Source organism: Hetaerina americana, unplaced genomic scaffold (genome assembly GCF_022747635.1).
Source record: "Hetaerina americana unplaced genomic scaffold, ioHetAmer1.1.p SCAF_3, whole genome shotgun sequence".
NCBI classification, from domain to species: domain Eukaryota; kingdom Metazoa; phylum Arthropoda; class Insecta; order Odonata; family Calopterygidae; genus Hetaerina; species Hetaerina americana.
The window spans coordinates 65,625,804-65,639,453 of NW_027286874.1; the positions used below are offsets into that span (position 1 = coordinate 65,625,804).

General features: G+C 34.9%; 1 protein-coding gene across 1 annotated transcript in view; it reads left to right on the forward strand.

Annotated features, from left to right (window-relative positions):
• The window catches only part of Rme-8 (receptor mediated endocytosis 8), an 84,050-nt gene that overhangs the window by 26,021 nt on the left and 44,379 nt on the right, over window positions 1-13,650 (forward strand). The window contains exons 12-20 of the mRNA XM_071587281.1: window positions 212-373; window positions 1,323-1,475; window positions 5,436-5,636; window positions 7,406-7,630; window positions 9,621-9,904; window positions 9,998-10,157; window positions 10,257-10,553; window positions 11,467-11,675; window positions 13,212-13,509. Coding sequence (XP_071443382.1) covers window positions 212-373; window positions 1,323-1,475; window positions 5,436-5,636; window positions 7,406-7,630; window positions 9,621-9,904; window positions 9,998-10,157; window positions 10,257-10,553; window positions 11,467-11,675; window positions 13,212-13,509 — 1,989 coding nt within the window. The remainder of the gene's footprint in view (window positions 1-211; window positions 374-1,322; window positions 1,476-5,435; window positions 5,637-7,405; window positions 7,631-9,620; window positions 9,905-9,997; window positions 10,158-10,256; window positions 10,554-11,466; window positions 11,676-13,211; window positions 13,510-13,650) is intronic.

Genomic DNA, 13,650 nt, shown 5'->3' on the forward strand with positions numbered 1-13,650 from the left:
TTGAATACAGGGCTTTAAGACAAACATGGGAATATGACTATGTGAATAGTATCTTTTTTTTTGCGTTTGTTCGATTGACATAACTTTTATATTGCTTGTCTAAAGGCAAATTTTTTTGGGAAAAGGTACATATAGGATACAGGTAAATTATAGTGTTGAGATGTTTTTTATTTATGTGTGCATTCATTTTTTTCTTTTTGAATGATTGCAGCATCCTTCCTTGGCAATAGTAAAAGGTGCTGGTCTTGTTATGCGTGCTGTTGTGGAGGAGGGAGAGGCAGAAGTGGCAGCGCGTATGCAAGACCTGGCACTTGCAGAAGGGGCCTTGCCTAGACATTTGCTCGCAGCATTATTTACTCTTCCACCATCATTGGTAAGTTGTTGGTTAAGCTTTTATTGAGATTTTTATGCTTGATAATATTCAGTTCATCATATCTTCTCAAGGAGTTAATCACAACTTTTTCTCTGAAGTATTTCTCTTCACTGTAGTCGAAATTGACTACACATGTTAAAGTCAAGGACCCAGGATGAAGGCATAATTTTCTGATGTACCAATTTTTTAATGTGCATGATGAAATTTAATCATTGAAAAATTAATTGTCCTTTTGAAATCTTAGTGTATTAAGTAAATTTTATCAAGTTAATCGGGACTTAAAGTTGTTTATATGACATCTGTTTTACCCCCCAATTGCTTTTAAAACTGCAGGAAAATACGAGCATATGTCGTCTGTGATGCCAATTTATTTCTTCCAGTCTGAATAAAATAATGTAGTGTTTGATATGTATTTAATTTTATTTCCTTTATGTTGGAGAACTGCAATTGGGCATTTTCAATTTCAATCATATTAACATTCGAGGAGAAAACCTATGGTGATAGAATTTAAATCACACCCTTTTATTGATAACTGAGTATATTGCCCCACAATAATTGCCCCTGGCATAAAAATGTTCATGTGTACATTTACTATTTCAGGATTAATTTGATTAAGAAATATATTTAGCAAAAAAGCCTGTATCATTCACAAAAATAGAATTTTCTTGTTCTTTTAAAAGTTTTCAGCTGTGTGTCTCCCCTCATGACTAATATACAGACCAAAAAAAAATTTTTCTGATGAATTGTCCTTACCTCCGTAAGATTTTCTGACACCGTTATTGGGCTATAAATATTGTTCTCCTACCATTAACTAACTATCATTAAATATAACAATTTTTTAACAAATTTAAAAACTGCTAATTATGACAATGACCAAATAAGTTGTCTGTTTGCTGACAGAGTAAGAGATCTTTGGTAGTAACTCAATGCTCTCGTTGACTTTCCCTAGGGAGGTATAGCATCAAGAGCAGAAAATTCCAATAAAAATGGACCTCTTGTTGTGGACAGCCGACTTTTAGCCCATAGACAACTCTCAAGGCATCTGGTTGGGCTATGGGTGGCAGGTCATCCAACAGCTATGGGACTGCTGAAAAGAATTATGGTATGGCATATTATTGTTTATTTTAAACCTGCCAATTAATCAAAGCTTTAATTTAATTCTCTTTTGCAACACTTGGAAATTGTAGAATTATAAATGCTCTCCAAAGTGATTAACTCCAAACTTGGTCTGATTTGGAACTAAAAACTGATTTTGTTTCTTATCAGATTGAATATTGCAATAAGTGTTTTTACTCACATGTTTTCTTTAATTATTCCATCTCAAATATTAAGGAAAACATCTGAAAACATGATTGTTGAGAGCAGCTCATTACAGAGCTCAGTTTCAAATAATGTTTTATTCAAACATTAAAACAAATAAATTCAAACTTCTTTACAAATTTATATATTGTTACCACTTTCCATTTTATTATCACCACTTCCAACTGAGCACCCAACTGAGGAGCTAATGAATAGATTTCTAATGTGTACATTTTAAGAATGGTATTAATAAGGTGGGAATTGGGCATATTACAGCATTGCTCAAAGAATGTGTTTCACTGTAAAGACACCAGGTGGCTCCAGACTCGGAAAACCAGGAAAAGTCAGGGAACTTGTTTGGGGAGGGGAAAATCAGGGAATAGTTGGTGAGTTTACTTTTGAAATTTTACAAATTGTAATAAAAAATAATTGAAGGCTGCTTGCCATCATGAATTTTACTGTAGAGATCACCTTGGCCATGGTGCTGCAACAGAAGTATTTTAATTCTTGTGTTCTATATTTTAAGGCATGCTTTCCTTCATCTCTCAGATAATGTTTTTATATTGCTGCTAAATTTGAATCTGAATGCTGCAAAACCTTTGAAGTTACAAACTGTAAATGTTCATAACCCTCAAATTCACTGTACTAAATCAGTGAAGTAAGGACCTGAAAATTATGTTTCTAGAACCTCCATGAACATAAATTTTCACCTCTCCAAGGATATGACAAGCTGATTCCTGTATTTTACTCCAATTTCATCAATAAATTAGTTTTAATATCTGCATTAGGCATAGTGATTTGTTAATATTAGTTTTGACTTATAAGTTAGTAATTAAGGTATATGTTGATCAATTTTAAAAATGATCATCAGAGAAATTAATCTGAAGTAGGTGAAACCTTCTGTTTTTCCAGCAGGAGCTGTTTATTTTTAATCACCTGAAAAAACACTTCTTCCATTGACTGACCTTACCATATTATTCATTTCATTTTATTTGATAGATAGAAGCAATGATGTTCGCATTAAATGGCTGCTGTGGAATCCTTGTACAGCGGAACCTTGCTTAACAAGCACCTCGCATAGCGAGTAATTTGCTTCATGAGCCAAATTGTTGGTCTCAAAAACAACTTGCTTTACGAGTGACTTCACACAAAGAGTATGGAGGAGAGGGGAATTCTCGGAATGATTGCGTGCCTGCTACTTCAGTTTGTGTTTAGCACTCATTCCACTTGCATCTTGTGTCGCTAGTGATTGCACATTTTTCCAAATATGTATTCAGACTTATTATTAGTGATTCTTTGGGGCAAAGTTAAATGATATTTTGTGCATAGTTTTAAAAATGACCCCAAAGACAAATCTGTGGAAAGAAAGCCACAAATTAATAAAAATGATGGTAGAAATAAAAAGTGAAGTCATTGAAAAACAAGAACTGGGTGTGAGCATGGCTATCCCTTATCAGTAGGTTTACTCATAAACTGATTTTGTCTGCAGAGATTGGCAGCTGGATAAGACCGTTATCTTCAGTTGTGTCAGCAGCTCAAGTGAACTTCTAATTTAGGCAAAAGCCAAGTCCATGTCATGCCATAATATTATTACAAATCAACATCATCTGCTTTCCCATGAAAATTTTTTAAACGTGCATTCTTTAAGTTATAAAAAAAATGAAAAAATTTAGAGCCTTTAAAAGAACAAATTGTATTCTCATTCTGTTCCATTATGTGTTGTATAACTATTTACCAATGATATGCCTTATTAGCTCGAGCAAACTAGTGCAGTACCAAGATCAACCACCAAATATCAAAATAAATATTATGGAATACAATTCATTCTATGTAAATCAACCGAAGTCGAATAAAATGTATTAAATATCATCATTATTAATATCCTGATTGATGTTGGTATAACTGTGGCATAAAATATCCCAATTGACAGCTTTACTATTCTGGGATAGTCACGGGAATTAATGGATGATGAGACCTCAGAATGAGTGACTTTTAATGCCCTGAGCTCTTGTTATGTCGGGATTCTGTTGTATATCAAATGGTATTGCAAGAGAAGATGAGAATATTTTTTCTCATGCGTTAATTAAAACAGATAAAGGGTTAAATTGATATTGCCATCTCAAAAAGTGCAGGAGGACACACCGCATGAAAGTGGGCTATATTCTTTTCATGACACTCAAGTCCCTGTTTAATGAATTTTTGCTCACACACGAAGAGTATTTTAATATTATGTCATTACTTGTATTCCTTAGATGTCCTGGGAAAAGATTTTTTTGTCTTTGAGTTGAATTGCAAAATTTGTGATTTTGTTAAACCTAGATCTTTTTGCATGATTGTTAGGCCACCTAAGTTAAGTATAAGTACCTCCTTTGAATGATATTTGTTCTCCATTATTAAAATAGAATGAAAGACTCATACTGGAACATCTTTAATAGACGTTTAATAACGTAGAAGAACATCTTTTTAATGCTGACAACCAGCATAACAAAAACGTGGGCTATTGGTTTCGTTACGTTGACGATATACTATGCCTATGGACCGGAACCAACCGACAGTTAGACTCCTTCCTTAATTTCCTAAACACTCTTCATCGGAATATCTCCTTCTCCATGGAAAAAGACGTCAACGGCACCATCAACTTCCTCGACTTGACAATCACAATTAGGGATAATAGACACGAATTTGCAATTTATAGGAAACCCACATATACAGACCATATAATTTCTAATGATTCCACACACCACTTTTCTCACAAACACGCAGCCCTCCACTCCATGATCCACCGCCTCCTACACATCCCTCTTTCCCCCAAAAACTTCAAAATTGAACTCGTGAATATCACTAATATAGCTACCAACAATGGTTTCAACCCCAAACTAGTTGACACATTACCACGGAAAAAACAAAAAGCAATGGCCATAAAAAGCATTTTCGTATCTCAGCCCGCAGTATCTAAAGATTTTAAGTGGTGCTCGATCCCGTTTCTGGGAGATCTTTCATATAGGATTTCCAACTGCCTACCCACCTCACTCAAAGCAGCCTTCTACCCACCCATAACCCTCTCCAAACTTCTAGCTAATGGAAAAGACACCCAGGATAGCCTTCTCAAATCAGGCATTTATAAACTGAAATGGGAGGATTGCAACAGCGTTTATGTCGGTCAGACCGGCAGGAATATCAAGTTACGAGTCAAGGAACACGCTAGGTGTCACAAAAATCAGAATAACAACTCTCTCTTCGCCAAGCATTTACTAGAATTCAACCACAGCAGTGACTTTGTCCCAGAGATATTACACACACTCCCAAAAGGATTAAAAATGGACGCTCTCGAGCAATTAGAGATTAGAAGGCACTTGGTGAACCCCAACACGACACTTTGTAATGAGCAATTATTCCCATACCCCTCCCCACTCCTCTCCGAGAAATTAGCCTGGAAATGGTCAAAACAATCCATCAACGCACCTGCGAGCCCCCACCCCCCTCAAATCCTTCCAACCCTCCCCGCCCCCACTCTGTCCTGAGGGTATATATGCTTGCTCTGTCTGTTTTGCAAATTTGTACCTGATGATGCCGCAAGTCGGTGAAACGCGTTGTACCGTATGATAAAATCTGTGGAAAAGTACGAGTCTTTCATTCTATTTTAATAATGGATATTAATTACTTCCACGAAGTGAAGCCTGAAACAATAGAAGATATTTGTTCTGTTTAAGTTCCTGAATGATGGACATAACCTTTTCAGTCTTTGTGTTCTTGGTTTCATTAGCCTGCTGGGTTGCTTGCATACCTTGACTCAGAAGAAAAGGTCCCCCCTCATGAAGAGGAGCATCTTTTAGAAAGAGATAACCTAAAATTGGCCCAAGCTGAAAGTGAAGGTAGGAGTGGGAGTTGGAGTTTTCGGAAACCCACAGCTGCACAATGGGCAAATATGGAGCGCCAGTTACGTCTTGTAGAGAAGCAAGTTGAGGTAAATTAAATAATTTATCATTAGGATGGAATTGACCCATTTTTTATAGTAGCTCTTAATGGTTTTACTATTAGGAGAACTTTGTTCTTCATTAATGAAGTCTTTGGTGATATCATATCACATAGCAGCATAACAGTACAATTTGATCATCATTCCTGTTCATTTTACATTAACTTTTTTCCAAATATCTTAGCTTATTTAAAGAACAGTGTAGAATATTTTTTTATTGGTGGATATATGGGTAACTGGGGCAGAAGAATCGGTAAATGGGTAAGCCACTGAATGCAGTATATCATATAACTTTTATAATTATATCAGTATGTGGATAAGGAAATTGAATTCCAGTGTTAGTACTATGTGTAAATTTAATGAATAATGTTTTTAATTAATAAATTTTTATGGAACAATTGATGATGTAAAGAGTTCAACATATATACTTTTAATGTAACATGTTATTCCATAATATGCTGAGTATTGATTTTACATAGCCTGCATTGTCTTTTGATTTGATGAAATATATATATATATATATATATATATATATATATATATATATATATATATATATATATATATAGCCATATGTTAGGCATGATTACTATTTCATGAAAGCATTTATGAAAGAAACAAGCATTCTGGGAATTTCAAATGAGACCTAATCAATTTATGTGAAGTACAGATGTTCCATTTTCAGTTTTTTAATGCCTTTTTCTCATTAATTTTCTGTGAAGTCTAAAATTGCTCTTTCTTTGTAATTTATGTTTTAATTTTTGGCTTTCCGTATAATATAGATAGCATGTATATTTTATGAAAAATGCATATGTAATCTGTATATATTTGAATGTTATTTATTGTTATTTTGACCAGTTCTTAATTGCTTCATTTAAGGATACTGGAAATGTAGGTGAAATACAGCAACCTTGCTGAAGTCCTGAACTAACAATACAAAGATCAGTAGTTTGAATTCTAATTTTAATGCACTTGCTTGTATTTGTGTAATTGCTCTTAATTATTTCTTTTGATTATTAATTATTGTATTTGCATGCAGTTTCCTCAGTCAATTTTTCTGCATTCTCATGTACAATTTGTTGAAGGGAACACTTATATGTCTTTTTCAGGCCTGCAAATACAAATTGAGCATCTGCTACAAGCTTGTTTTTTATATATCTGTTATAGACATTATACTTGTATGTTATCAGTCATTGATCTTCCCCAGAACAAGCATTTAATTGTTTTTAGTTTTAAGGGCAATTAATGGAAGAATTATATTATTAAGAAGGGGTTACATTTTTGCTAAATTTGCTAATATTTGGAGGTGGGAAGGTCAGAAATATTATTTCATTTGAAATTACAGCATGATAGCATTCGTTTTCTCTCTTTAGGAAAGATAGCTCTTGCAAGCAAAGAATTTCCATCAACTTACAATTTATGTTTGAAAACTATAACTTATTTCCTTACTTCTATAATTCTCTCTCATTATCTTGCAATTCAGGTTTTCTATCCCTATTCCTTGGATCATACAAACTCAAACCTGAAGTAGTAGGATTTGAAAATGAAAATCGTCAGTGAGAATGGTTAAATATTAGTCCTCACTCATGCTGTAATATTTATGTAGATTTTGGTCCAGGACTTAAATAGTTGGAAACAAAAGTCTCAAAATTAAAAGTAAATGTTATGAAATATGAAAGTTATTTTAGTATATCAAATTCACTCAAGGTAAAAGGAGCATATGAAATGAAAGGTAACGTAATTGTTTTATTTTTTTGTAGCGCACCCTTCAGCACTGGAGTGCTCGAGTTGGATTTTCTCCAGATTGGGTTTCTAAATCAGGATTGGGTGGTGCAAAGTCCACGAGTGCAACTGCAGACTTAAGCTCTCGACCCATTGTGCTGAGGAAACGAAGGGAAAGAATCAAAAGTGAAGCCAACTGGCCTCTATTTTACTACCAGTTTGGGAGAGATCATGGATTACCAAATCTCATTTGGAATCATAAGGCAAGAGGATTGATATTATGACATCCATAGTAAAAATAACAGCCAGGAATCTATAAATCTAGATGTTTATTTGAGTTGCAGTTGTTCCGATTATGAACCTTAGAAAAAGTGATGAATCTGAACTATTCCTTTACTCCTTAATTTTCGTACTTCATAGTTTTTGTATTTCTCTGCCTTTTTTTTGCTCAAGTGATTCTGTGCCAACTCTAGTTCAAGCTGCTAAGCTTTCAGAATATTTTAAACTTGGAATTTTGCAGCCACAGATTTCATGCCGATATCTTCCGTAAACATCTCAGAGAGGATGGTTTTTGGAGTACCTAAATCTTCTAACTCTGGCATTGTCAATCATCGATTTTTGTTGATTGCAGCTTGCATGAGATTGACATTTTCGGGGGTTTGGCTGGTTTATGGTCTTCCAGAGTGTGAATTCCTTTTTTACAGATTTGCGATCAACTTTAAGGTTATGAGGGTAAAAAGAAACTTAACACTTCCACACTTCCCTTTCTTTTTGCCCTCATACTGAAGGAATTCCACAAAGTTAAACCTGAAACTGTTATGTTTATCAACTTAAAGGTGTTAATACCACACGTGAATTTGAGCATGTTATCATACAAATAGTTTCTGTTGATAAATGTCCAAGTTTGAAGGAAATTTTGATGCAAATTCACTGATCTAGTTTCTCAGTCATTGTGAATTTGAAGATAAGACAATACATAAGCTTACTCAATGGCATCTCGCTAATGAATTAGTCAGATGGAAGTATGACTTTTTAGGAACATACAGTAAGATCTCATGTGATTGGCTACTGAGTTTTTTGAAGGTCACTCCTCCAGATATTTAAAATAGCTGGATATTTTCCGGACAGATCTCTGAATATATTGTGATTACAAAATATACTATGGTTCTAAGAAATGGCGGGAGATGCCGCAACAGTAACTTTTAACGGGGTCATCTGCTAAGTATGCATTACAGTGCTACAATTTCTGGGTGTTAAAATCATTTGCCTTGACTAGGATTTGAACCCAGATCCCTGGTTCAATGTCCAGCCAAGTGATTTAGCCAGTTTAGCATCAAATCCTGGTCAAGTCAAATGATTGTTACCCTCGGAAATTGTTGCATTATACTGTGGTTAGTGACATAAAATTTACTGGCACATTGAAATTTGCAGATTTGTCTGATTTTTTTTCGTTCTAACTTCACACAGTACCTCATTTCATTTTAAATAATTTCTCTTGACCTCTTTTCAAGAGTTCCTCTCAGCCATATCTCTTAGGCATCCTAAATTCATGACTAACTGGTGAGCGGTAAGCTGGCAGCCTGTGTGGTTTCTGGCCATCCTCGAGTGTGGCTAAAAGAAGAATCTATTTCATGAAGTTAAAATTTGGTGTGCATTCATATAAATATAATTTTATTTACTATTCCCATGTGAAATATCTAAAATTACATCATTGGTAAATTTTGTATCATATTGAATTTCTTTATAAAAATTAAATAGCAGATTTGAAATAATAAAAAGCATATCAATGGTTGTACTTTTTATGTGATTTAGATATTTGTTTAAGAAGTAACATAATGGAGAAAGAAACCAAGAAAGAAAATGTTTACGAAAGACATTATTTAAATTGCTGAAAAAATATTATATTTGGTGCCATTTCATACCTTTTGCGCTAGACAAGTGAAGTAATCCGATTGGAATACATTTTCTTGTTCTCCTTTCATATTCCTAGTTTTAAGGACTAATTAAAATTGTTTACTATTCACCACTCAAGCTATATCTATAAATTGAATTGACTTTTTAAATTAAATCCTGAGTTATCTGTTCTTTCCAACTTAACATAATGTAAATATTGTGTCTCTTGTCTTCAGTTAATTCTTTGTCTTCTCGTGGTAACTTTTTACACTCTGATATTTCCCTTTAATTCCAATATTGGCTGACATAAATCCATAATTATCTTCTTATTCTTTGTATAAGAATTAGTATTCTTTGCAGACAAGAGAAGAACTGAGAGATGCACTGGACAATGAAGTCAAATCATTTGTAGCAGATAGAGAAGTGGCAAGTTCTGGAGGAACACTCTCGGTATCTTGGAATCATTCAGAGTTTGAAGTGACGTATCAGTGCCTAGCTGATGAAATTCGTATTGGTGACTATTACCTCCGCCTCCTCCTAGAACGAGATGGTGTCAACACTGGCTCTCTGAAAGCTCCCAGTGATAATTCAAATCAAGAAAGTAACAAAACCTCTTCAGCATCATCATCTCCAATACGCAGATCGTAAGTCTGTAGTGCTCTAACAATCATCTTTACTATTACTTACGCTGGAATGTCCTCTGTAAATTAAACAGAGTCTTCTAATTTACTTTCCAGTTATGAATTTTTCAATGATCTCTACCACCGATTCTTACTAAGTGCAAAACCAGAAATGAAGTGCATGTGCCTTCAGGCAATGGCAATAGTGTATGGGAGACATCATGATGACATTGGACCATTTTCGGATACTAAATATATTGTTGAAATGTTGTTTCGGGTTTGTAGTAGTTTTTATTTATTTTTACACTAAGTCTGTGAAATACCAAAGTAGGCATAGCAGCTTTCATGCTTTTTTTTAATCATTTTCTGACTGCAGTGTATGGATCGGACAGAGAGGGATCGGCTGTTGATCTTCATATCCAACTTGGCCCTAGTTCGACGTAATGTGAAAGAATTTTTAGATGCCAATGGTGTCAGGGTATTGGTTGACCTCCTGACGCTTGCTCATCTCCATGAAGGAAGGGCTACTCTTCCAACCGCTGCTATTCTAGCTGGTAATACCATTGAAGCTGCACCGAAAGGTCAAGGTGAATCAAGTACAAGGGAGGAAGAAAAAGAGTGGTATTATGGAGGAAGTTCTGAAGAAATGAAAGGACCAATCACATTTCGCGAGGTTAGTAAATTCTTCTTGTTTTATATTCTTTTGTTTTTGGTAATTACCAACATATTGCTTCTTGACCTAAATATGAAACTAATTTTTTTCAACGGGCAAGGGGTTCAAAATTTCACCCCGTATTGTCTCCAAGCCCAAAGAAAGCCAATTGCAGAATGCCACCCATGTAATTGCAAGGTGACAGAGGACTACCTATTTCATGCATATATGCATTCACACTCAATTCCACTGTAATTTTAACAAAAAAAATCATAATTATGCCAGCCATACATATCGCAGCCTGGAGTCGCATTCTGTTGCTGTTTTCACTTGGGAGATTGAGCCAACTCTGGTAATAGCACTTCACCTATTGTCACCCTATTAATTCTGTAGCTCTGAAAGGTGTTATTCTTCACCGTAGATGAGATGATAAGGACTCATCAAATAAGGAGCCGATTCCCTGAGGTAATGACCATGGATAATTATCGCAGGTTCTACAGTTGATGTCACGAGAGTGGCTAAGTTGAATTTTATGTGCTTTCTCATGAAAGATTCATTTAAATGTTCCAAATCTCCATGGTGGTGGTGAGAATGGGTATCTACGAGTTTTCCCCATGGAAACAGCAATCTTCTTCTTCTCTTATATTTGTAGTCATTTATATGTGTCTGTGGCCACATGTTTGAATAATTTTATTACAATTTTGAAGTTTTAATTTTGCTGGAAAGCAAATCAATCTTTAAAAATATTAGCAAGATACCTACGTATGATTTTTCATGGCAAACTTGGTACATACTTTCCATTTGGGAGTTAGTTTTGATTAAATTAAGTATTTGTAGCTGCCCTCAATTAGCTGAAAATTTTTGAAACAAATGCCTAGAATATGTGCTGATGAAAAATGTGTGTGTTATTCATAAACTTTGATATCCCTTGCAGATGCAGAAGCTATGGAATGAAAACAAATTGACGGCTCGCACACGTTGTTGGGCCCAAGGAATGGATGGGTGGAGGCCATTAGTCCAAGTTCCTCAGTTGCGTTGGACCCTTATTGCTGCCAATAGTAACCCCCCTGTAATGGATGAGAGTCGCCTAGCCATGCTCGTTCTGGATACTCTCATACAAATGTGTAATTTTTTTCCAAGCAGGTAATGTAATATTCACATTATCTTGATGTTCAAAAAAATGTGCAAATTCAGCACCTGTCATATATAATGTGTTTAATGGGTAGGAATGGATCTACTGGTTGCATGGCTGTTTTGATTTTTTTATTCCTATAATGGCTTCAGACTGAGATGAATCATCCTGAAGATAATGTAATAGCTAGCCAGAATGGCCTTGTAGATGTAAGTAGAGGATTCAATACAAACCCTGTTATGTCAATATGCAGTGATTGCTGAGGAGTGTAGTGCTGGGACTGTTGCTTGAGGCTTACTACTAATTTTTATCTGATGTCTTCTGCAATTCAGCTCCAGTGTATGTACTCGTATCCTGTGCCTTCTACTTAAAAGATCATTTTCACATTGCTCATCGCTAGAGTAGATATTACAAAATGATATAAACTTGATCAATAATCGTGTAGTTGAACTCATTAAAGCCATATTATAACGATAACTATTGTCTTTCACTTTTCTACTCTGTTGTTTTGATGTTGGTATGACAATACATATTTTAAGCAATGTTTTCCCTGTATGATCACAGAACTAAAATACTTTAAAAAAATAACATAATAGGTATGATGAATCCATCTTAGTAAGATATTGCTTATCTACTCATAAATTTAGGTTTGCCACCTAATGAATTACTCGTTTATTTTACCGCTGACAAAATTGTGAAGTTTTCAGAGTTACTGCCTCCACTTTTATCTGAGAAAACCTTGATGCTAAGTACGGGTAATCGAAAAACATACCAAACATTATGATGGAGGATGAAAATACTAATAGTAACCTATATAAAATGAAAAGACTATTAAATGAAAGAGGAAAGTCATGGGTGTCACCAATCATAAGATTGATGATAAAAATAAGGCCAACTTAAGCATCCAAGTTACCTGTCTGGGTGTTGGCTGATATAATCAATGTTTCATTGATAAAAGTTGGTACTCTAGCATTCATTCCTTTAGCATGAAGATTATTGCTTTCTAGCCTGGTCTGTGTATGCATGCTTCATCATATAGGAGTTCACAAGTTTCATTTTCATGCTTTTCCACTTTGAAACCATTACGTAGTTGTTTTGTCATTAAGTAATTCTGGGCTGCAGCATGTAGAAAACCTGAAGGAGATGGGAAAATTCAAAATCTACCTGGGAATCAAGAAAAATTTGCTATAATATAGCAGTGCAACTGAAACCTAATAAATCCAGGGAAATTATTATTACATAAGGTATGACTGTATGTTACAGAATCCTCAAGCCAGGATTTTTTAAATAGCCTTAAATCACAGGCCTACTTTAATGAAAGTAGTGTGCATGTATTTTTTTTTTAATTGAAAGATCATCAACCTGTTGGGAAATTTCTCAAAGTGTGTGATCCTTCAATGCGAATTCCACTGTGTTAATTTTCCTTAAAATGTCATACTATTTTATGAATCAATGCACCTCAAGTATTATAGGTTGATTTATTTTTCTAAAAAAGATCCCTTATATGTTAATGCTCAAGTAGTAAATATGATATTTTCTCCCTTCAGAGATGGTGATGGAGCTGTCATACGACCCATTCCAAGAGTTAAAAGACAAATATCAGATCCAGGGGTCCTGCCCCACCTTTCTCAGCTGCTGCTGACATTTGAACCTAGTCTGGTGGAGAGGGTGTGCACTCTCCTTTGGGAGGCCCTGCGTGACAATCCTGGCTCTGCAATTGCTCTGCTTCACCATACCGGGGCTGTGTATTTTGCTTTAATGTACACTGGATCAAATGTTCTTCCTGTTGCTCGCCTACTTCACCTGACTCATGCAAGGCTTGGTGCCAGTAAAAACCCAAATGAGGTAATTGGCATTTCTCTTTTCTCATCTGTTTGATAGAAGTTTTTAAAATGTAAATCTGCATAAATAATTTTATCAGCACAAGTTTAGCAGAAGTTCTCCTTTATTATACCCAAGTATACTGAAATCTAGCAAGAAAGAAAT